At 56.9% G+C, this 20,927-nt stretch overlaps 2 protein-coding genes across 2 annotated transcripts; both read left to right on the top strand.

Annotated features, from left to right (window-relative positions):
* Positions 1 to 260: 260 nt before the first annotated feature.
* On the top strand, positions 261 to 2,225 carry LOC140899559 (C-C motif chemokine 3). Its single transcript, XM_073315274.1, has 3 exons — positions 261 to 410; positions 771 to 885; positions 1,935 to 2,225. The coding sequence occupies exons 1-3, from the start codon at positions 338 to 340 to the stop codon at positions 2,020 to 2,022; spliced, it is 276 nt and encodes a 91-aa protein (XP_073171375.1). The 5' UTR covers positions 261 to 337; the 3' UTR covers positions 2,023 to 2,225.
* A 4,870-nt stretch (positions 2,226 to 7,095) lies between these two features.
* LOC144929532 (E3 ubiquitin-protein ligase PHF7-like) lies at positions 7,096 to 20,631 on the top strand. Its single transcript, XM_078849295.1, has 10 exons — positions 7,096 to 7,129; positions 8,038 to 8,129; positions 9,945 to 10,046; positions 11,545 to 11,669; positions 13,002 to 13,260; positions 13,974 to 14,080; positions 16,546 to 16,659; positions 17,084 to 17,205; positions 20,032 to 20,050; positions 20,505 to 20,631. The coding sequence occupies exons 1-10, from the start codon at positions 7,096 to 7,098 to the stop codon at positions 20,629 to 20,631; spliced, it is 1,101 nt and encodes a 366-aa protein (XP_078705421.1).
* Positions 20,632 to 20,927: the final 296 nt, after the last annotated feature.

Here is a 20,927-nt window from a genome sequence, read left to right as displayed (position 1 = left end):
GGCAGGTCTGTTAGTTCAAAGACAAACCTGCCACCATTACCACAATGGACTCATGTCCTCGCTTCCTTTGTCCTTTTTCCAGGACTTTTGATGACCTAAACTCCGAAACGGAATTTGAGAGTCACTCTAGATTTCAACTTCCTCTTTGATTTCTCAACTCAGCAAAATTTGGCTCTGTGTGTCATCATTGACTTGGCATGATGTGTGCGTTTCCCTAAAACGCCGCTGTATAAAGCCGGCACAAGGGCCTGTGGTTCAGCATCAGAGACACGAGGAGAACTGGAAAGAATCCCCGCTCTGGTTCTGCTGCTGCCACTCCTCCTCTCCCAGCAGAAGCATGAAGGTCTGTGTGGCTGCCTTCACGGTTCTTCTCATCGCTGCCCTCTGCTCCCAGGTCCATTCTCAGCTTGGTAAGTCCTGTTTCTTTTCTGCCTTTCTGCAGCGCTCGGAGCTCTCACTTTCACTGGGGTTCGGACTACGTCAAGGTGGGTTCAGGTGTAGGAAGGTGCGCTCCCCATTCTGACACTGCGGCTTGTAGTGACCCAGCCTGGTTGGGAGGGAGCCCACGAAACAGCCATAAACTTCAGTTGGTCGAGATGAACGATCTCAGGGGTCTTTCTGCTCTGAGATGCCCGGGAACAGTGACAGTGAGGGGTGGAGCTGAGGGTCAGTTAACCCGATTGGGACTGCGGGAGAAGCCTTCAGATCCTCAGACACCTTCAGCGAGGGGTTAGAGCGAATCGTCAGGCAAGTCTCTTCTTTCCTTCCAGATGGCGTCAACACCCCAACTTCCTGCTGCTTCAGCCATGTTGCCAAGCCAATCCCACGGAGCCTTGTGGTGAAGTACCGGCACACCAGCAGCAAGTGCTCCTTGCCGGCTGTAATGTGAGTATGATTTCCGGCCAGACGTTCTACGTTCATGCAGAGAAACAACCCCATAGGATGAACGGATGGGGGAGGGAATCTGCAGGGTTCTTGGGAAACAAATGTCAAAGGCATTTTTAATCCTGGGGTAAAAGACAATTATGCAGAAGTTCTCCACATTCCCCTGTGACCCTTGGATGCCACAATTCTAGAGGCCTTCAAAATACCGACAATAGGTATGTACAGAGAGCAAGGCGGGATTGATGTTTTGCAGACCCACGGAGAAGGTTCATGCTTGAGCCCTTGCTCTGGGTTCTTGTGTCAGGGACTGACACAGCTTTCAGTTCCCCGAGTAACTCATCAGCAGGGGTTTGGGAAAGCATTCTCCTGCAGCTCTCTTTGAGCAGAAAGCAGGGCCTCAGAGGGCAGCAAGAAAGCTGGGGTATCTTGAGCATTCCAGTCGGGGCAGACGGGGCCAGAGCCACACCTGGGGTAAATGGGCATTGCCACACCTGTTGTGGCTCTAACCTGCAAGCACACCACTAGTGAGAGTAACAAAGGGTGGGCAGGGGACAGACTGCGGTAGAAGAAGGGTTGCAGCAGTGATCCCCGGGTCACTCAGATGCGGGATATGCACTATTTTAGATGATCACTGATACTCATTGCATGGGCATGGAAGAAAAAATGAGTCAGCATGGAGCCAGGCTAGTGGCTCAGTGGGACCAGAATTGAGGAGGATGTCCCTTATGTCAAGACCTGGACATTGCACCGGGGTAAGGTCACCTGCTGGGGTGAGCTCAGGTGGTAACGTCAAAGCTGGAGACGCTGATCCAGTGACAGTGGTGCAGCCAGGCACAGCTCAGCTTCTCCGCAGTAAGGTGCCGTGAAGGTTTCACCTTTACAAAAGCGGAGTCCTCACCGGCTGACTATTCTTAGCAATGCTCAGTCTTGTTGGCCAACACAGAACTCAGCTGGTCTCCACGACCTGCTCGGCCGTAGCTTGTGTCTCAGGGGATCCACTTTCCTTCTTCTCCCTGTGAAGATTCTGAACTGAGTTTTTATCTCTGCAGCTTTACCACGAAAAAAGGCCGGGAAGTCTGCTCCGATCCCAACGCACGATGGGTCCAGGAGCATGTCAAGCACGTGAAACAAAACTGACGAGCCCCTGACGGCAATAGCTGCTGGCGACCGTCCCGAAAGTCCTTGCGGGTCGCGGGAGGCAATTGCTCCTCCCACAAAGAGTTTATTTTAATATATTATTTGTAATGTTTATTTCTGAACTGGAACAACAATTTATTATATTTAAATTATTTGTGCTTAAGTTAAATCAATGTCAATTTCTTTTGATCCAACAAAATACAAAATGCAATTGAAATATTCGGCTGTGCCTGTTAATGAGGATTTAGGATTTAGGCCTACACACCTTTGAATGCTCTGGGCTGTCTCTCTGAAGCTTTTGCAGGAGTGATCCTGATCTGGGGGCTGAGGGTCTCAGCAGCATGCCTCTGGCGATATCAGTTCTCAATGAAAATAATCCACCCCCAGCCCTTTGCAGCTGGAAGTAAAAGGGAGAAGGTTGAAAAACCGCGTTATATTTGTAAAGCAAGGGTGAGATGCGCCTGCAATGGAGCAGAGTGGGGCAGGGCTTGGAGTCACGAGTGAACCGCTCTAGTCAAGGATGGGGGAGGGAGTATGCCCTGGGGGTTAGAACACTGGGGCTCAACCTTCTCAATACTGGGCCCTCCCTGACTTAGCAACGTGGGAAGGAGAGGGCGATTGTGACCCCCTGATTCCTGTTCATGACCCCTCCCCAAGACTCAGGACCCCCCAGTTGAGAACCAGCAGGTGGGAGGATCCACAGGTCTGCAAGCCAGGTTGGTGGCTCCTCGGCAGCTGCTGAGTTCATACTGCCACCTCTGGCAAACGGGAGAACTGCAACCTATGAGTCCTATTGGCTCAAGCCCCACTGGATGTCCCGCCCACAGAGGCCCTGAGGGGCTGTGCCCACGGTGTTTCCTGATTGGCCCAGGCATGCTATTTAAGACATAGGGGAAACACCTGGAGGCTGCTGTGCAACTAGGGGGATCTCTGGCTTGGTTCTGCAACAGGCCCTTCTGTGTGCTCCTGCTACCTTGCCTTGTTCCTGGCCCCAGCCCTGCTCCTGGGTCCTGGCCCCAGCTCTCCTTCTGGTACCTGGCCTTGCTCCTCCTTCCTGATTCTTGGCCCCTCTCTGCTCCTGACACCTTGCCCTGCCTTGGCTGACCTACTTGGCTCGGACCTGGTGCAGTTCATCAGCTCGGAATGGTTCCTGTGATGTGACGCTAGCCTGGATTGCTGCTTCTGGCCTTAGCCCTCTGGACTGACCTTGTACCTAACCTTCTTCTGTAACTTGTCGGCTAGACCTATGGGCTGGCAGCCCGGACTCCTGGGTCTAGTCCTGGCAGTGGGGTGGGTTTTATTGCCAGTCTATCACTGACTCCCTGGGTGACCCTGGCTAGTTTATAACAGTTCATTGCTCTCTGCAGGGCCGAGAGGGCTCTCTGCTCTCTGCAGGGCTCTCTGCTTGACTGTGTGTTCTCGACTCCTCACTGCTCGTAGCTCTGGAATATTTTCCTTTGGCCCCAGTGGTAGGGGCTGGTGCTTTTGCAGCAGGAGGCTCTGAGTTTTCGCTCCTCTGTTGCTGTGAAGTTCTGTGTGGCCCCAGCACACAGCATCAAGAAATCCACCATGTCTAAGACACAGTGGGCCGGATCAGTCACAGAGTGATTCCACTGAAGTTACTGGCATTATCCTGGGGATGAATTTGCCCTGGTATAAATATAGTCTCTGGCTACCTAGGAATTACGCAGCTGTCCCCAGGCTGCACGGCTTGTAACTTCCTGGGGACAGGAACCGGATTGCCCTGCTCCAAAAGCATAGGCCCGCGCCGCTGGAGTGAAAGGCAAATCTTCACGGCCTGTCATGAGCCCAGCGCTGTGACATGCAGCTGAGTTGCTCTGGTCCCATCCAGTAGGGGGCAGTTTGAACCTGGATTCCTGCCTAGGTCACTGGTGACATGTCAATGGGCTGTGTATTTACCTGGTTGCTGTGGCGATTGCAGTCCACAGGAGTTGTGCATGACAACACTTAACCCTTGCAAGACCAGGCTCCCAGAGGGCAGCAGGTGAGTGTTCAGGGATGTGTAATTCTACACCCCTGTGCCAGGCATTGAACTTGAGACCTGTGAGTCCAAACACGTGACCTTCTATTGTCTGAGCTAAAAGACCCACCTCTGGTAGTCCAGGCTGTAGTAGGCTCATCAAGCTCTATATGGGGCCCAACCACGGTGAGACGGCCGGGGTGCTGGCACCAGGGAAGCTGGAACTAGAGGTGCTGGGCCGCACCCCCTGGCTTAAAGCGGTTTCCATCATACACAGGGTTTACAGTTCTGTTCAGTGGCTTTCAGCACCCCCACTATAAAACCTGTTCCAACGCCCCTGTGAGACGGGGCCAGAGCCCCCCGCTGATTGGGTTACACATGCAAAGGGCTGGAGTCCTGCTGAGTGTCCGCCATGAATTTGGATCCAGATCCATTGGGCACAGATATGAATCTTTCCCCGGAGGAGACCTAGCGTGAGACTCAGCAATAGACACTTCCCTTATAGACACCAACGTATCTCCCCCCCTTGCCCGTAAGGATCCAGCTAGCGCCTGCCTGGCGCCTCCAGGAGACAGAGAACAAAGCGTTCAGAACCCAGGGGTGCATGTTTAGTGGAGTGCTGGGTGGAGCGCTCCATGGGGACACCATTGCTAGGAACCTGCTGTAGCCCCGTTGCTGGGGAAGGCGGATTTGCTGAGCCCCGGGATGCACGCAGTGGGTGTTGCATCCCCATTGTGTAGTGGGGGCTCTGGGAGTTGTGCTCTTGCTGGGTATAATCCCAAATGAGTCTTGGCAGGTGCTTGCCCTCCAGCCCTGGACGTCACAGCCTCATGGAGTCCCCTGTAGTCACTGGTGGGTCATAGAGACAACGGGCTACTTGTGAGTCTGTTTTCACTGATTGGAGATTCTTGGGGTCTGCAGCGTTTGGCCTCCTGTCAGCTGTGTCTTAGAATTATTATTCTGGCAGCTGCCTGGTCTTTGAGCTCTTTGCTTTGTTTCATTACCTGTGAGAAGCCAATTGGTTTCTATCGCACAACGTTTGTTCCTTGTCTGCCCAGGGACGGAAAGGTTGGCTCTTTCTGTTAAGAAAGAAAAAGGGCAGATTTGTTTTGCCGTCCCTGGATTGGGGTGTGATGTTTTAAAAATGTATTTAGAGAAATCGTAAGTAAATATTGCTTTTTCCCTCGGTAAGACGGGGGTCTGGGCCCCTGCCTCTGCCCTTCCCACCAACGAATGCAAAGCCCCAGCTATGCAGCTACCGTGTCACAGTGAATAATGAAATGACACGCCACAGCCGGACTGCGCTGGTCAGCTACCAGGAGCAGGGGGAGAGCAGACCACAGACCAAGTGAGTAGGTGATATCTTAATAAGGCCACAGCCCCTGTCAGATCTACCTATCTGAGGTATTTATCTGGCCCCTCTCACCACCCTGTCTGAGCACCTCACATGCCTTCGTTTAGCCTCACAACCTCGCACGGCAGGGCAGTGCTAAAATCCCCACTGTGCAGACGGGGAACCAAAGCTCAGAAAGATTAAGTGACTTGGCCAAGGTCAGATAAGAAGTCTGTGGGAAAGCAGGGACTTGAACCTGTCTCCTGAGAGCCAAGTGAGGGGCCTAACCACAGGACTAACCTTCTCCCTATGGGCAAGGGAGTGGGGAGAATGTGTAGGGAGCAGGAAAGGGGGACTGTACCTAAGGGTCTTTTCTCACTCGTGTAACACCAGCACAGCTGGGTGGGTTGTGAGCCACGGGGATCAAACCTGGGGCCTCTGGATCAGAACCGAATGAGCCTCTACCGCCTGAGCTCAAGGATGTGGCTCTCGTAGCTCCGGCTGTAGCAGGCTCATCGATCTCCGGCTGGCCTAGCCACGGCTAGATGGGGACAGAGCTCACGCCAGGTGGACGTGGCTTACGCTAGGAAAAGGAAAAAGATTCGACTCTATTGACCAGCCAGAACATGACTATTATTTGTATTACCGTAGAGCCTTTTGCTAGGCGCTGCAGGATGGTCCCTGCCCCGAGGAGCTCACAGTCCAAGTAAACCACCCAATAACTCCTCCCGCAGGAGGGCCTGCCAGTGACGCGTGGATTCTGGCACACCGGGTACGGGAGGGACCAGAAATGACCATCAGGAGCCCTCCAGCCCCAGCGGAGAGACCTTTCCACAGACATCACCAAAATCACACCAGATAAGGCCCCTCCTGTTTTTGTGTGGGGTGGAGACTAACGACGTCTGGGGTAAATGTGGAGGAACGTGGCCAGTCCCGGTCAAGGAAGCCTCTTCCTCCAATAACCAGCTTGAGGGTGATTTCAGAACGGGGCCCAGTTGGAGTTGCAGGAACCCCCACGGGAAAGGTGGGAGTTTTCAATTGTCCAGACTGGGCTCATTCCTCACATGCAGCAGCACCTTGAGAGCTCAGGGTCCCATTGCGCTAGGCACTGTACAAACAAACTGCGAGAGACAGGCGCTGCCCTGTAGAGTGCACAGTCTGAAGAAGCAAAGGTTGGAAGGAGTATGAGATCCCTTTGGTGGGAGAAACGAAGGGATTAACGGATTTGCCCAAAGACACAGACGCCATCTGTTGCAGAGGCAGGAATTGAGCCCACCTCCCAGCCTAGCTCTTTAAGCTAGGACTAGCTGGCTCATGAAAGCTACCGCTATGAACCCAACTAGAATCCAACTGTGTAGTCACAGCACAATGGCTTCTCAGGAGCTGATTGGAAGCAGCCTTCAATTACCTGAAGGGGGTTGCAAAGAGGCTGGAGCTCGGCTGTTTTCTGTGGCGGAAGATGGCAGAACAAGGAGCAATGGTCTCAAGTTGCAGGGGGGAAGGTTGAGGTCGGATATTAGGAAACACTATTTCATGAGGAGGGTGGTGAAGCACTGGAATGGGTTACCTAGGGAGGTGGTGGAACCTCCATCCTTAGAGGTTTTTAAGGCCCGGCTTGACAAAGCCCTGGCTGGGATGATTTAGTTGGGTTGGTCCTGCTTTGAGCAGGGGGTTGGACGAGATGACCTCCTGAGGTCTCTTCCAACCCTGATCTTCCATGGTTCTATGAAACCCTCTTGTTGTTTGCAGCGCTCCTGAAATGAACCACCAGGCCCTGAAGCTGAAGGAGGAAGGTGAGAATAAACTACCTTGCGGTGGGCTGTAACAGGGGCAACGCGAGCGCATCCCTGGCCGGTGGCACTCGCTGTCCCAGTGCTGTTAGCTGCGAGCGATGCAGGGGAGCCAGAGGAAGGGGTCCATGGGTGGGGCCGGCCTTCCCCTCTGGGAGGGAACCGCTGTTGTAACAGAGACCATGCAGGGGGAAGGGAAGGGTGCAGTCCGTGGGTGACGGTGAACAAAGGGACGGGGCAGGGGGAGCAGAGGGTGAAGCAAGGGGAAGGCACATTCCAGTGCAGAGCAGTGGCTGCAGAGCCCAGAGACAGTGATTTCGGGAGCCCCCAAACGGGCCAGATTATTCCCTCTGTGAGAGGCGGGGACCTAGATCTGGTATGTGGCAGTGTTGGGGGAACTCCAGAGCCGTTGGGGGTGGCCATGGGGCTCTGCGTTGGCTGTGAGGAGGGGACTCAGATCTGGTGTGGATGGGTGTTGGGGGAGCTCTGGATCCATTGGCGGGATCTGGGGGGCTCTGGGTTGGATGTGAGTCCATGATGTACTGCACCCAGCGCCCGTATTAGCTCTGATAAGTAACAATCCCGCACGGGACGTGGATCGCACCCTGTACACAGCACACGCCTGGGCACTGGTGAGTTTACCTGTTCACATTCCTATCAACACAGCCTGCTGCTCTTTCCAAGCTGCTGTATGACTCCCTCTGACAGCCCCTCGGAGACCCTGCGTCACAGCCAGCTGGGGAGCGGGCAGGCCTCCCCTTGGCCACCCATCAGCATCATTCCCCCGTTGGCCGGCGGGAGTCGCTGTTGGTCCCTGGTAACTGCTCCCTGCCCCAGGATGGCTGTGCCAGGGCTGCTGTGCCAGGAGCAGCCTGTCTGATTCAGTGACGTTTCCTCTCCCTCCCCTTCAGAGTGCGGGCTCTGCCACCGGGCTGACTCTGACCCCGACACCTACGGGCAGAAATGTCAGCGGGGTAAGCTGTGTGTGCACGAGAACTGCCTGGTGAGTAACTCTCTCTTTCCCCGGGGGCTGATGGTTCTCCTGAGAGGTCGGGCCGATCCGCCTGCATCTCAGTGACCCACTCAATGAGACTCCCACCACCCCCTTTGCAGGGTCCCTGGGTGGAGTCCTGGCCCCACTCAAGTCCATGAGCCAAGATTTCACCTGCTATTATTATAGTGCACCTCCTTGGGCCACCGCTCAACGCTCCTGCTTGGGTGCATTCAGCCCTTTCCTAGATCCCGCAGCACAGAGAGATGCTTGCTCCTCTCTGCAGGACACTTGTGATCGTCTCCAGGCTGCCCTCCTGTGTGCCAGAGAACGTCCTGGAGTTAATCCCTTTTTGAACTAGAGCAGATCTTGTAGAAACATGTCCAATCTTGGTTTTAAAATTCCCGGGGAAGGAGAGTCCATCCCAGAGCCTGGGAAGTCGCTCCAATGGCTAATCACCCTCACTTAAAATTTTGCATCTTTTTTTTCCAGTCTGAAGTTTTCTAGTTTCAACTACCAGCCATTGTGTGGGCTCAGGCCTTTCTCTGCTAGACTAAAGAGCCCAGTATCTTTAGTCCCCTGTCGGTATCATTCAGCCAAGCACTGTTCACCTTTCCGCACGAATTCATCCAGCCCATTGGTTGCTTTTCTCTGCATCAACCCCAGTTTGCCTCTCTCTGCCTGATGCTGGGCTGCCCAGACCTGGCTGTTGCATTCCAGCTGTGATCTCACTGTGGCTGTCGGGAAAGGAACGACCATCTCTTTGTGCCGTGAGCCCAGACCTTTGTGTAATTCTGGCTGGCTTCTCCTGCTGAGCTCATGCACCTCACTGTCACTCCTAGACCTTCATTGTCCTCATTAGCGGCATTGCTCAGACGTGTCTATCCCATGAGTTTCTAGGTGCGGCTGGTATTGTCCTTGGAAACATGCATTACAGACCCATAATGGCGAGGCACCGAATCAAAGGATTTGTCGAATGCAAGCTAGGACAGCAACCCCTTCTCTTCACTGCCTCGCGAATTACACTGAAAGCCACGAAACCTCCTGATTTGTTCCTCACCGGCACCCAAAGCCGCTTATTGCTCGTGGTTGCATCTGTCCTCTTGACATTTACCAACTTCCTCACATTTGCCCTCTTGGACAACGGGGGATTTAAAGGAGGTTTACCACAGAGAAACGGTCAGGGTTGCTCTGGCTCCCCTTTCCCCTTGTACATGGCAGATGGCAGGGCTGCTACTACATGTCAGGCTCCTGCGCCAGATATAGCCTGAGGCCAGAGCTTCCTTCTCAGAGAGACACCGAAGGGCAGAGATTCTCAGAAGGAGGGACAGCACCCCTCGAAATGAAGGACGTCGCATTTTCAGTTGAACACACCGTTTTATTCAAATATATAGAATGAGATCCAGAGAGCGTGGACCTTATTATAACGAAGTTAAAGAGCAGCAGATTGTTCGGTGTCCTGGCTCACCTGGGAGAAGCCCCCTCGCCATGGCTCCTTTTCCTCCCTGTTCTCCCATCCAGCACAGCTTGTTGGTGCTGAGCTTCTGACGTGCACAGAAGTTGCTGGAGTGACGCCCTTAGACACCTTGCAAATCCCAGGCTTACTAGCCAATAAGCAGCTCAGCTCATTTAGAATCGTTAATTCGAGCTGGTGGGGATTTATTCTGACCAAAACCCAAATTCATCAGAAAATGCTGATTTGTTGAAATGGAAACTTTTTGGGGCGACTTTTTGGGGTGAAAATTTGGTCACAGAGGTTTCTGAGGTCCGGGATGGAATTTCTGGTGGGGAGAGAGGTTACAGTGTGCCCACGCTCCTGTGTTCCAGTACCACGCCAGCGGGCTGATCCAGAGGGGGAAGGACGAGGAGGGATTTTACGGGTTCCTGTATCCGGACATCAGGCAGGAATTAAAGCGGGCAGTTCGGAAGGTGAGGCCGAGCCGTGCTGTATTATTATTATCTGATATGTTGATTACAGCAGCGCCCTGTTGTCTGGGTGCTGTACAGACCCAGGGGAGTAGCCAGTCCCCAGGAGTGTACCGACGAACTAGACAAAGGCCAGGCCCAGGGTGTGGGGAAGGGGGATCACACACAAGCCGAGAGAACAATGTGATGGTGGCAAATGTGGTGGGGGCTGGAGTTAGTTGGGAGGGGATTATCTACACAGGGAAGGGAGAGAGGTGGGGGGTCCGAGCAGGGGAAGACGAGGAGGTTGTGAGTAGGGTTGCCAGGTGTCTGGTTTTCGACCAGAAGACCCAGTTGAAAAGGGACTCTGGTGGCTCCAGTCAGCACTGCTGACCGCGCCATTCAAAGTCCGGTTAGTGGGGCTGGTAGGCTCCCTACCTGGCTCCACATGGCTCCTGGAGGCAGATGGCATGTCCCTGCGGCCCCTAGGTGCAGGGGCAGCCAGGGGGGCTCCATGTGCTGCCCCTTCCCCGAGTGCTGGGTCCACATCTCCTATTGGCCGGGAACCGCGGCCAGTGGGAGCTGTGGGGGCAGTGCCTATGGATGGGGGCCTGGCCACGCCTCCGCCTAGGAGCCAAGGGACATGTCGCCGCTTCTGGGAGCTGCCTGAGGTGAGCGCCTTCCAGAGACCTCACCCCCTCCCGCGCCCCAACCCCCTGCCTCAGCCCGGTGAAAATGAGCGAGTGAGTGAGGGTGGGGGAGAGCGAACGCCAGAGGCAGGGGAGATGGAGCGAGCAGGGGCGGGGCCTCGGAGAAGGGGCAGGGCAGGGGGCGGGGCAAGCGTGTTCGGCTTTGTGTGATTAGAAAGTTGGCAAGCCTAGTTGTGAGGGGCAGGTGTGCAGAGAGCCTGAGGTAGGACATGGGCCACTGGCTCCCACCCTTCCTGCCAGCACAGGAGCTAGTGCGATGTGAGCCAAGCGAACGTTGTCCTGCAACACGTTTGTTGGTTGAAAAATGCTGAGTTGACAAAACCACAGTGTTTGGTGGGAACGTCTCCATGTCACCCAGATGTTGGATGGGCAATTATCCAAACGTTTCCTTTAGAGTCTCCTGGTTTGACTTTTGTTAATGGCTAATCTGGGCTGGGGAGGTCCCTTCTAGTCCTATATTTCTGAGAGCCTACAATATAATCTACGAGTGGCAAGGAACTCTTTAAGGGAGATTTTGTTTTGCGAACAATTCTGAGATTTCTACCCCCCCTCCCAATCTGGGACAAAATGCCATTTTGAAATCTCTGCATTCCCGGTGGGAGGGTAAGTGGCTTCCCATCAGCTCTGTGTGACATTCCCACCCCGAGACTCTTTGTGATCTCCACGGAAGCCCTAGCACGGCTGGGACAGTGATCCACCGGGTGCGGATGTAGGACATGAAGCTGGTCGGAGGATTCCCTTCGCCTCCAAAGGGCTGTGGTGGGGACCTTGGGAGCTGCTGCCTGTTCTGCTCATCGTCCTGTTGTTTCCAGACCTGCTGTGTGTGCGGCTGCAAAGGGGCATCCATCGCCTGCCAGGGCAGCAAGTGCACCAAGAACTTCCACTTCCCCTGTGGCTCCGAGAGAGGCTGCATCTATCAGTTCTTCGGGGAGTTTAAGTAAGCGTGGCTGCAAAGTCTCTGATGGGAAGCCTACTTAGCACCTCTTGGAGCAAAGGGCTCTGTCAGCGTTTGCAGGGTACACAATACACCTGTCAAAAACACCCGTGGGGTAGCGGGTGTCTTGTGAAAATGCTGGTGACAGAGCCCCATAGCTGGCATTACAGGGGCAAACCAAGGGATGGCCCCAGTGCTGAGAGACTCTGATATCAGGAGCAGCCTTCAAAGGCCCGGCACGGATTCTGAGTTTAGGGGTTAGAAAATCTTTGGTTCTTTTTTTTCTCTTTTCCAAAAGAATACAATTGCAGCCCAACTCCCTGGGTGTGTGGGTTCCTGGCACCTGTCCCTGCCCCAGAGGCACAGGGGAGATAAGAGCTCTCAGAGGGGAGTGCATGCTGCAACCCCTCCCAGTTGCCAGGTGTCCGGTTTTCAAGCAGAACGCCCGGACGTAAAGGGACCCTGGCAGTTCTGGTCAGCACTGCTGACTGGGTCACGAAAAGTCCGGTTGGCGGCGCAGGCAGGCTCCCTACCCAGCTCTGCGTGACTCCCGGAAAGCTGCTGGCATCTCCCTCCGGCTCCTAGGCAGAGGGATGGTCACTGGGGCTCTGCATGCTGCCCCTGCCCCCAGCGCCAGATCAGCTACTCCCATTGGCCAGGAACCGTGGCCAACGGGAGCTGAGGGGGCGGTGCCTGCAGGCACGGGCAGCGCGGAGAGCCACATGGTCGCGCCTCCGCTTGGGAGCCGGAGGGAGATGCCGGCAGCTTCCCGGGAGCCACCTGAGGTAAACGCTGCCTGGAACCTGCACCCTGCACCCCCTCCTGCACCTCAACCCTCTGCCCCAGCCCGGATGCCTCTCCTGCACCCTGAACCCCTCATTTCTGGCCCCATCCCAGAGCCTCCCCCCTCCAGCCGGAGGCTGTACCCCCTCCCACACCCCGACCCCCTGCCTCATCATGGAGCCCTCTCCTGCACCCCAACCCCCTCATCTCCCGCCCCACCCTGGAGCCCCTACCTGTACCCACAGCCGGAGTCCTCACCGGCACTCCCTGCCGCACCCCAACCTCCTGCCCCGCCCTGGTGAAAATGAGCGAGTGAGCGAGGGTGGGGGAGAGCGAGCGATGGAGGGAGGGGGTTGGAGTGAGCGGGGGGCCTCAGAAAAGGGGCGGGGCAGGGGGCGGGGCTGGGGTGTTCGGTTTTCTGCCAATAGAAAGTTGGGCACCCTACTCCCAGAGGAGTGGAGCTTCCACGCGGCCCGTGGCCTCTGCAGCCCCAGGCAGAAGCCAGTGACTGTCGTGCCTATCGGCTCTGCCCTCTTGCTGTCCCTCCCCCAGATCCTTCTGCTGGACCCACCGGCCGGTGCAGCGAGTGAGACGGTGGCAGCAGCAGGCGGAAACCGTCTGCGTCGTCTGCTTGGAGTCCATGCCGGGGAAACCCTCCTACAGCGCCCTGGTGTGCCCGGCGTGCAAGCACGCCTGGTTCCACCGAGGCTGCATCCAGGTGCGAATCCCCTTTCCGCGCTGGTTCCTGGGGGTGGGCCAGAACCCCCCGGCCACGAAAGCCTTCGAGCCAACCCACGCGCAGGCTGCAGCTGTTAGATGCTCCCGCACTGATATGAATGTTTGAGGACAGTCCCTGGGGGCGGCCGGAGGTATCTGCCTGGCTGCTGCAGGGACAGACACAGCAGGGGAGGGCTCAGCGAGTATTTATGGAGCGGGTCTAGGATCACAAGCCCCATTCAGGGTCCCTGGGCCCCCACAAAGTCCAGCAGTAGGGGAGTCTAGAACCCCTATCTGGAGAAACACTTTGGCAAGGGTGGGGTGAAAGCCACCTAGGACCCAGAGTGACCCCTTCCTTCCGGCAGCAGCCTACTGTCACCCCCATATCCACCCTGAGCGGCAGCTCCTCTCCCCTGCGCTGGGTGGTGCCCACGCTGTGTGAATCAGGCCCCACTGCTCTGCGGGCTATGGGGTATACCGCTGGTATAGGAAGGGCCGAGCCAGGTCGCCTACTTGGAAGGTAACTTCCCGGGCCATTTTCTACCCTTCTCGCAGCCCATTTCCTGCCCTCGCGCACGACTCCTGGGGCTGGGCACCTGCACCCCCACCTCCTCCTCCGGGGGGGCTTTCTCATTCCCGGTCTCACTTCCTCCGCGAGCAGCACTTGCCGCCAGGGGCTCGTTGCATGTTGCGTTTGCTCTTTGCTAGTCAATGGCTCATTCACAGTCCTGCCTCCCCAAGCTGGCATTACCTCTCTTCCCCTGCAGGAATGTGATCTCTGCTCCCCTGCTTGTGTGTATCCCGCAGGGACATGCTCTCCGTGCTGCCTTGTACCATTTCCGATGCCCCAGGTGCCGGGACATGGGGACATTCCAAAGAGAGATGTTTCGAATGGGCATCAAAATCCCTGACAGGTCGGTTCCCTTTCTATCTTCACAAAGAGCAACTCATAGAATTGTAGAAGTTTAGGGTTGGAAGAACTCAGGAGGCCATCTAGTCCAACCCCGTGCTCAAAGCAGGACCAATCCCAACTAAATCATCCCAGCCAGAGCTTTTTCAGGACGGGCCTGAAAAACCTCTAAGGAAGGAGATTCCACCACCTCCCTAGGGAACCCATTCCAGTGCTTCACCACCTTCCGAGTGAAAGAGTGTTTCCTAATATCCAACCTAAACCTCCCCTACTGCAACTTGAGACCATTTCTCCTTGTTCTGTCATCTGCCACCACTGAGAACAGCCGAGCTCCATCCTCTTTGGAACCCCCCTTCGGGTAGTTGGAGGCTGCTATCAAATCCCCCCTCACTCTTCTCTTCTGCGGACTAAATAACCCCAGTTCCCTCAGCCTCTCCTCAAAAGTCATGTGCCCTATATGCCGTTAGCCTTCTTGGCTACAAGGGCACACTGCTGACTCATATCCAGCTTCTCGTCCACTGTAACTCCTAGGTCCTTTTCTGCAGAACGGCTGCTAAGCCATTCGGTCCCCAGCCTGTAGCGTGGTGCGTGGGATTCTTCCGTCCTAAGTGCAGGACTCTGCACTTGTCCTTGTTGAATCTCATCAGATTTCTTTTGGCCCAATCCTCCAATTTGTCTCGGTCACTCTGGACCCTATCTCTACCCTCCAGCATATCTACCTCTTCCCCCAGCTTAGTGCTCTCCGTGCGCTAGCTAAGCCACAAGATATGGGCTTGATGCGGGACTCACCGCCTGATCTGCTCTGGCCTGAGGTGCAGGCGGTCAGGTTAGATGATCAAAGCAGTCCTCAATTGCTTAGTAAATGTGCCATGAGTAGTGAAAAAGCAGCCTGGAGCTTGTTGTGAGGGCTCCAGGCCCCAGTCCAGCGCCGGGCTCCTATGAGTAGCACAGAACAGGCTTTTTAAAGGCTGCACCAGCTTCAGCTTTGTAAATTGCAGCGCACTGGGACAGGACAAGAGCTCCTAGGCTGCAGAGATGGGGACACAACAGCCTCCTGCCTCATCTGAGAGCGACGCGGGGAAAGAGTGCAGCTGCTCCAGGGCTTGGAAAGGGGCTAAGGCTGCCACGGGTGGGGCCCTGCCTGACACTTCCAAAACTTGCCTTGTAGCCCTGCCTTTACCATTAGCCTATCCCAGACAAGTCACTGTACAATGGGGCTAACGGCACTGACCTCCGTTGGAAAGCATGCTGAGGTCTATGGCTAGGAGCACTTTCGAAGAGCTGACGGGCTGCGTTATATTTCTGCGTCTATTTTGGTAGCACATCTGATGACCTTGGAAACTCCAGGATGGTTGTCAGAGTCATTTTGTCTGGCTGAATCCACAGCATGAGGTTTGCCATGGCAAGAGGGGGATTCACACTGGCCAAAGGGAACGTGCCCCACAAGAGCCTGGATTCGCTGATCTTAGTGTTGTTATTATTATGCTGATGGTTTATTCGGTGTAAATAGGGGCCCCATGACACTCCCACTGGTGGTGTAAGAGCATGAGCCACAAGATCAGGGCAGGCTGCAACCCCCCAGGACACCAACCCCGAAGTGGCTGAGAGTTCTCAGCTTAGATTTCAAGGATATCCTTAGAGTCCTTTTGTTGAAGGTTTCTCAACCCAGCTGTGGGGTGTTGTAAGATCTCCCCAGAGCCCATCTGGTATCGACGGGTCTCCTCTTTCAGGAGCCATGTAACAATTTCTGTAGAAGAACATCTCCACACTAATTAGTGTCCCTCTGGCTGTCTGGCGATTCAGACACTCACAGACGCTCACACAACACCCGCTCAAATGTTACATCGCAATGTGGAACGCAGCTCTCACAGGTCAGATCCCAGCAGGCAACAACACACAAGCATCGATAGACTCCGAACACCAACCACTTTCTTATCATTCTAACTAGATAAGTTCCTGGTGCGTAGGTCCATTAATGGCTATTAGCTAGGATGGGCAGGGAGGTGTCCCTAGCCTCTGTTTGCCAGAAGGTAGGAATGGGTGACAGGGGATGGGTCGCTTGATGATGATCTGTTCTGTTCATTCCCTCTGGGGCACCTGGCTTTGGCCACCGTCGGCAGACAGGACACTGGGCTAGATGGACCTTTGGTCTGACCCAGGGTGGCCGTTCTTATGTTCTTATACCTATTTTATGAATATTAACCCACAAGTGAGCCAGATAGATTCCAATTCTGTGTCCGTCAGCTCCCGGCTGGGACACGGGGACCTGGCATGAGCTGGCACCTGGTCTGCCAGCGTCACAGCCCCAGTCCTGGACTGGGACTCCATTGCGCTTGGTGCTGTACAAACACAGATCAAAGAAACGGTCCTTGCCCCAGGGAGCTTACAGCCTGGTTCCCAGCATTTGAAGTGTTAGCACCGGGTGGATTCCGGTTCGAGGAACGCTAATTCCCCTCATTGCTCCCTCAGGGACGCCGCCTGGGAGGAAGACGGCGCGTTCAGTGACCAGTATCACAGACACAGCCGCTGTGATGCCGGCTGCTGCCTGTACGTGGGCGGCAGAGAGCAATCCGCAGAGGACGGGTAGGCAGTTAACTTCCCGGGGCTTGGCCCCAGGTGCATTCTCCCTGCTGCGCTGGGGCAGGGGGTGGGGTTGGGTTCAGTCTAGGTCCTGCCCCTTGCTGGCCACTGGCAGCTCAGCTGTTGCCCAGCAGGTGCCACATGGCAATGGCTGGCTATTGGGGGATGGGGCGTGCCGGCCCGTTGGCGTGAATGCAGGCGGGTGCCTTTGTTCTGGTCTCCACGATCTCATTGCAGAGAGGAGCCGGGGCTGCAGGGCTGTAGCCCAGCTCCGCAGATGTATTTAGGCTCCTAACATCCGCTGAAACCCAAGGGAGTTAGGAGCCTAGGGGGCCTCCGGGGATCTAGGCCTCCACCCCACCTTCCCTCTGGCCGTCCCCGGCTCTCCAGCTGGGAGGCGCCGACACTGACCTTTTTGCCTTCCCAGCCCATGGCAGCTGCTGCTGTGCACCTCGTGTGGCTCCCAGGGGACCCACCGCCGCTGCTCCTCGCTGGGGGCCTCCGCGGGCACGTGGGAGTGTGAGGACTGCGCGGGGCCAGCAGGGGCGGGTAAGGAGCCTCTGGGATGAAGGCGCCCGGCACTGGTAGGGAGTTTGTCTGGAGGGGAACTCAGGGCTGAGGATGTGGCCGTTTCCCTCGGCGGGCGTCGGTGAGGAGAAGGCTCCAGGCTGGTAGGACCTGGCCCAACGCCCGTTGCAGTCGATGGGAGGCTGTCACTGGCCTTTGGATCGGGGCCCAGAGCATGGAGGCCAGCAAGATTCCCGGCTGGACACTCGATCCTAAGGGCTAAATCCCGGGCCGGCCCTGGGGGCTGGGCAGAGCTTCTCACCTGTGTGACTGGCCCCGGCTCCCCGACAGGGGGTGGCAACGGGGGCAATTGCCCAAGGGCCCGGACAATTGAAAAGGGTCCGGGGGGCCGCAGCCAGGAGCCCTGGGCATGGGCGGCGGGTGAACCCCAGGCTCGGGGAGGCTAGCCCTCGGCCCCGACCACCCCTCTGCCTGAGGTCCCGCTGGAGCCCCCCTCCTGGCCTACACACCCCCAGGCCGCCCGAGTGCTGCCAGCCCCGGAACGCCGGGAGGGAGGGCGGTGAGCGGGCAGCGTCCCCCCTGCCCCGGAGTACAGGCCGGCCCCCATTAGCCCCCCAGCCTGGGACCTCGGCCACGGGGGGAAGAGCCCACCACAGCACAGTCTGGGAAGCAGGAACGGGCCTGGGTGTGGAGGGTGGCATGGCCAGGCCATGCTGTTTGGGGAGACACATCCTCCCCTTGCCTCTGATACCCACCGACCATGGCCCCCCTATCAAACCGCGCGGGCGGGCCGCAGGGCTCCTGGGCGCGCGCGGGGTGGGACCGGCGGCAGGGAAGGCAGCCGGGCGGGCATGTGGAAGCCCTGGCCGAGCTGGAAGAGCGCGCCCAGCAGCCCAGCCGGCAGCACCGCCGGGGGGGAACGCAGGACTGACGTCAGGTGGGCATCGCTGAGGAGAACGGCACGGGGCGCCCCCAGGATTGGAGACGCGGGCCCCTTGGGGGTGGGGCGTGGAGATGGCACATGTCAGTGCTCAGCGCATGGCTGGTCACTCACGTGCCTGGCCGCCCGCCTGAGGGGTCCAGTTGGAAACGCGTGTCCACCTGCCAGGGGGAGTGGGCAGTGCCGGGCCAGATCACCCCCCCAGCACCACGCCCACGAGAGACAACTCCTGACCTGCTCTGTCGGGGCGCGGTTAGCACCCTCCAAGGGACAGTCCCAGCAGCTCCTGGGTTCCTGTGGGACACTGGGGTCATCTGCATTGGGGCCCTGCGCCCGGGCACTGGCTCTGGGGCACCAGCACCCCCACTTCCACAGAAGCCTGTCTTCAGCACCCCTTTAAAGGGGTTTGTGGGAAGCTAGCGCTGCATGGGAGAGGGACAAACCCCATGCACAGAGGTGCTTGCCCCTGTGGAGAAGTGGGGGGCATGACTGACCCAATATTGGCCAGGGAGCGTTCCCCAGGTCCCCAGGCCACGGCTCTGCTCCCCTGGAGAGACTGACTAGCAGAGCAGCAGACTTTGAAAGCCCCATCCCTGCGTCTCGGCAGCATTGCCGCGACCAGCCAGCCGTCGGGCATGTGCCATGCTCCGGCACGGCTCAGCTCCTCCAGCTCAGGGTCACTAGCTGCCCTCTCCTGCCCTGGGGCCGGGCACTGCTGGCTTTCCTGGGGCTCTGCAAGGGGCTGCCTGGCGGTGATGGTCACCCGTCTGCCTCTGATTCCAGCATCCCGCCAGCTCCCCGCCCCAGGGAGCCCAGCAACCAGCCAGGCTGCGTGTGAAGCCAGGGGCAGCTCCGGTGCGTCTGCCGGAGGCAGGAGGCCAGGACCCACCGCACTCACCTCGAGATCCAGACTCTCCCGTCCCCGCAAGTGAAGACCCTTCACTGCCCCAGTCCCTGGCTCTGCTACCTACAGGTCAGTGAGCCTGTCATCCCACTGTTTATCCCCCCACATGTTCTCCTCTCCCACCGCTGCCGTCCGGGCCCTCCCTGGCCCCCACAGGCTCACCTGCTTTGACAGAAGGTGCATCTACGGCTGCCAAGGCCTGGATGTCCCTGGAGAGACACGCGCCCTGCCTTCCCTGCTGGCCAGAGCTCACCGTCTCAGGCGGGATCTCAGTTCTCCGCCCACGGCTCCAGCTCTCCTCTCGCTCTCTCTCCTCCCTGGGGTTACCCACCACTCCCGGCTGTGGTGTCCTGCCTTTTATCCCCCTGCTCTGCCTCACTCGGGGAGGTGAAGGAGATGGGACCCGACGCTGTACGATACACACCCTTACAGAACACTATCAGCTCGCTGGGGATGGTCAATGTTGCCCCGGTGTCTGAGAGGGAGAGCAAGTCACAGTGCGGCACTTCCCCGCGCTTCAGAGGTCCCCTCGGCCTGCCGTGGCACCTCTTAGTGCAGGGAGCAGAGCCTTTTTTAATCCCTGGGCACGATTGGCTCAGACAGCCCAGCCAAGACTTTCAAAAGTGCCCAGGGATTCGGGTCCCTCAATTTCTGGGCCCCCCCTCGACACAGTTTAAAGAGGCCTGATTTTCAGAGGGTGCGGGCTCAGCACTGAAAAGAAGGCCTCTTGCATGTGTCTGAAAATGGGCCCTCAAAATCGCTAGTCACTGTAGGAAATTTTGACCTCCTCCTCCTCAGCTGTGGGCGCAGCCTGTCTCATCTAACCCTCAGTGCCGCCGTTTGCTCATGATCCCATCATCCTCCAGGCCTCCATACATGATTTCTGCCACTATCTTACTGGAAATCAAACCTCGATTTTCCAGGAGGGGCTTTAAGGATCTCTCATTACTGTATTTGAAGACTGGCAGCTCATTTGCTTTTATCTTGGGCCTTGTCTACACAGGAAAATTAATCTGGATCCCGTAAAGGTGTGAATTAAAACTGGATTAGTTAAACTGGATTAACCCCCTATGTTCACACTCTAATTTGGAATAAAATTGGCTTTAATTCAGTTTAGTTCAATTCACACCCTGATCCAGAATACGTATACTGGTATGAGAATGCGGGTAACTCTCCCCCGCAGACAAGTTCCAGGACTTTAGTTCCCCTATGGCTTTTCAAAGCCACATGCCAGCGGGTTCATAAAGTCATTAGCTAATCTTGAAACATGCCGGGATGCCCCGGCCAGGCATGCTGATTCATATGTAATCACAGCTTCCACATGGTTCCTCTCCTTGGCCTTTTGCCAGCCGTTGGTTGACTCGACACAGTCCCAGTGGCGGTTTTCAAGGGTTCGGGACGTCCCTTTGGAGGCGGAAGAGTGGCCCAGTGGCTTAGCCGCATTCGCCTCACCTGGATTGCTGTTGTGTGTTACAGAAATGTCCCCGCGAGCTCTCACAGCGTGAGCGACGCCAGCAGGAGTGAGAACAGTGTCGCCCGCTCAGGTGATCCCCCTCAGCGTGCCGCAGATCGCCCCGGGAGCACCAGTGGAATTGTCTCCTAGAAAGGGGACTGATTTATGGCTGCTAATCAGGGGCTGGATTGGGGTCCGCCCCCGCAGGGGGTTGGGAGAGGAGGAGGCTGCCAGGAACAATGGCTTAGGGCAGCAGATTGTTCCCCCTAGCGGCACACGGAGGAAGTGGCCAGCCCCCAGCTCGCGTGGGGAAGGGACAGGCTCCCGGCTGTACCCACTGCTCTGCAGAGGGGCAGGGTGGGCAGCTGCCTGGTGCAGGGAGCCTGCTGCGTGCCAGGCGGTATGGGAGGGCTTTGGCTCCGGAGTCACCGTCACCCCAGCCCTGC

This window comes from Lepidochelys kempii, chromosome 17, assembly GCF_965140285.1.
Source record: "Lepidochelys kempii isolate rLepKem1 chromosome 17, rLepKem1.hap1, whole genome shotgun sequence".
Lineage (NCBI taxonomy): Eukaryota > Metazoa > Chordata > Testudines > Cheloniidae > Lepidochelys > Lepidochelys kempii.
The sequence above is the reverse complement of the archived record's forward strand: the minus strand, read 5'-3'. Positions and strand labels throughout refer to the sequence as shown.

Coding starts and splice junctions, on each gene's coding strand:
- LOC144929532 (XM_078849295.1), top strand. CDS start 7,096: ATGAACCACCAGGCCCTGAAGCTGAAGGAGGAAG. Junction 7,130..8,037: donor CCTGAAGCTGAAGGAGGAAG/GTGAGAATAAAC, acceptor CCTCCCCTTCAG/AGTGCGGGCTCTGCCACCGG. Junction 14,081..16,545: donor GGCATCAAAATCCCTGACAG/GTCGGTTCCCTT, acceptor TTGCTCCCTCAG/GGACGCCGCCTGGGAGGAAG.
- LOC140899559 (XM_073315274.1), top strand. CDS start 338: ATGAAGGTCTGTGTGGCTGCCTTCACGGTTCTTCTCATCGCTGCCCTC. Junction 411..770: donor CCAGGTCCATTCTCAGCTTG/GTAAGTCCTGTT, acceptor CTTTCCTTCCAG/ATGGCGTCAACACCCCAACT. Junction 886..1,934: donor TGCTCCTTGCCGGCTGTAAT/GTGAGTATGATT, acceptor TTATCTCTGCAG/CTTTACCACGAAAAAAGGCC.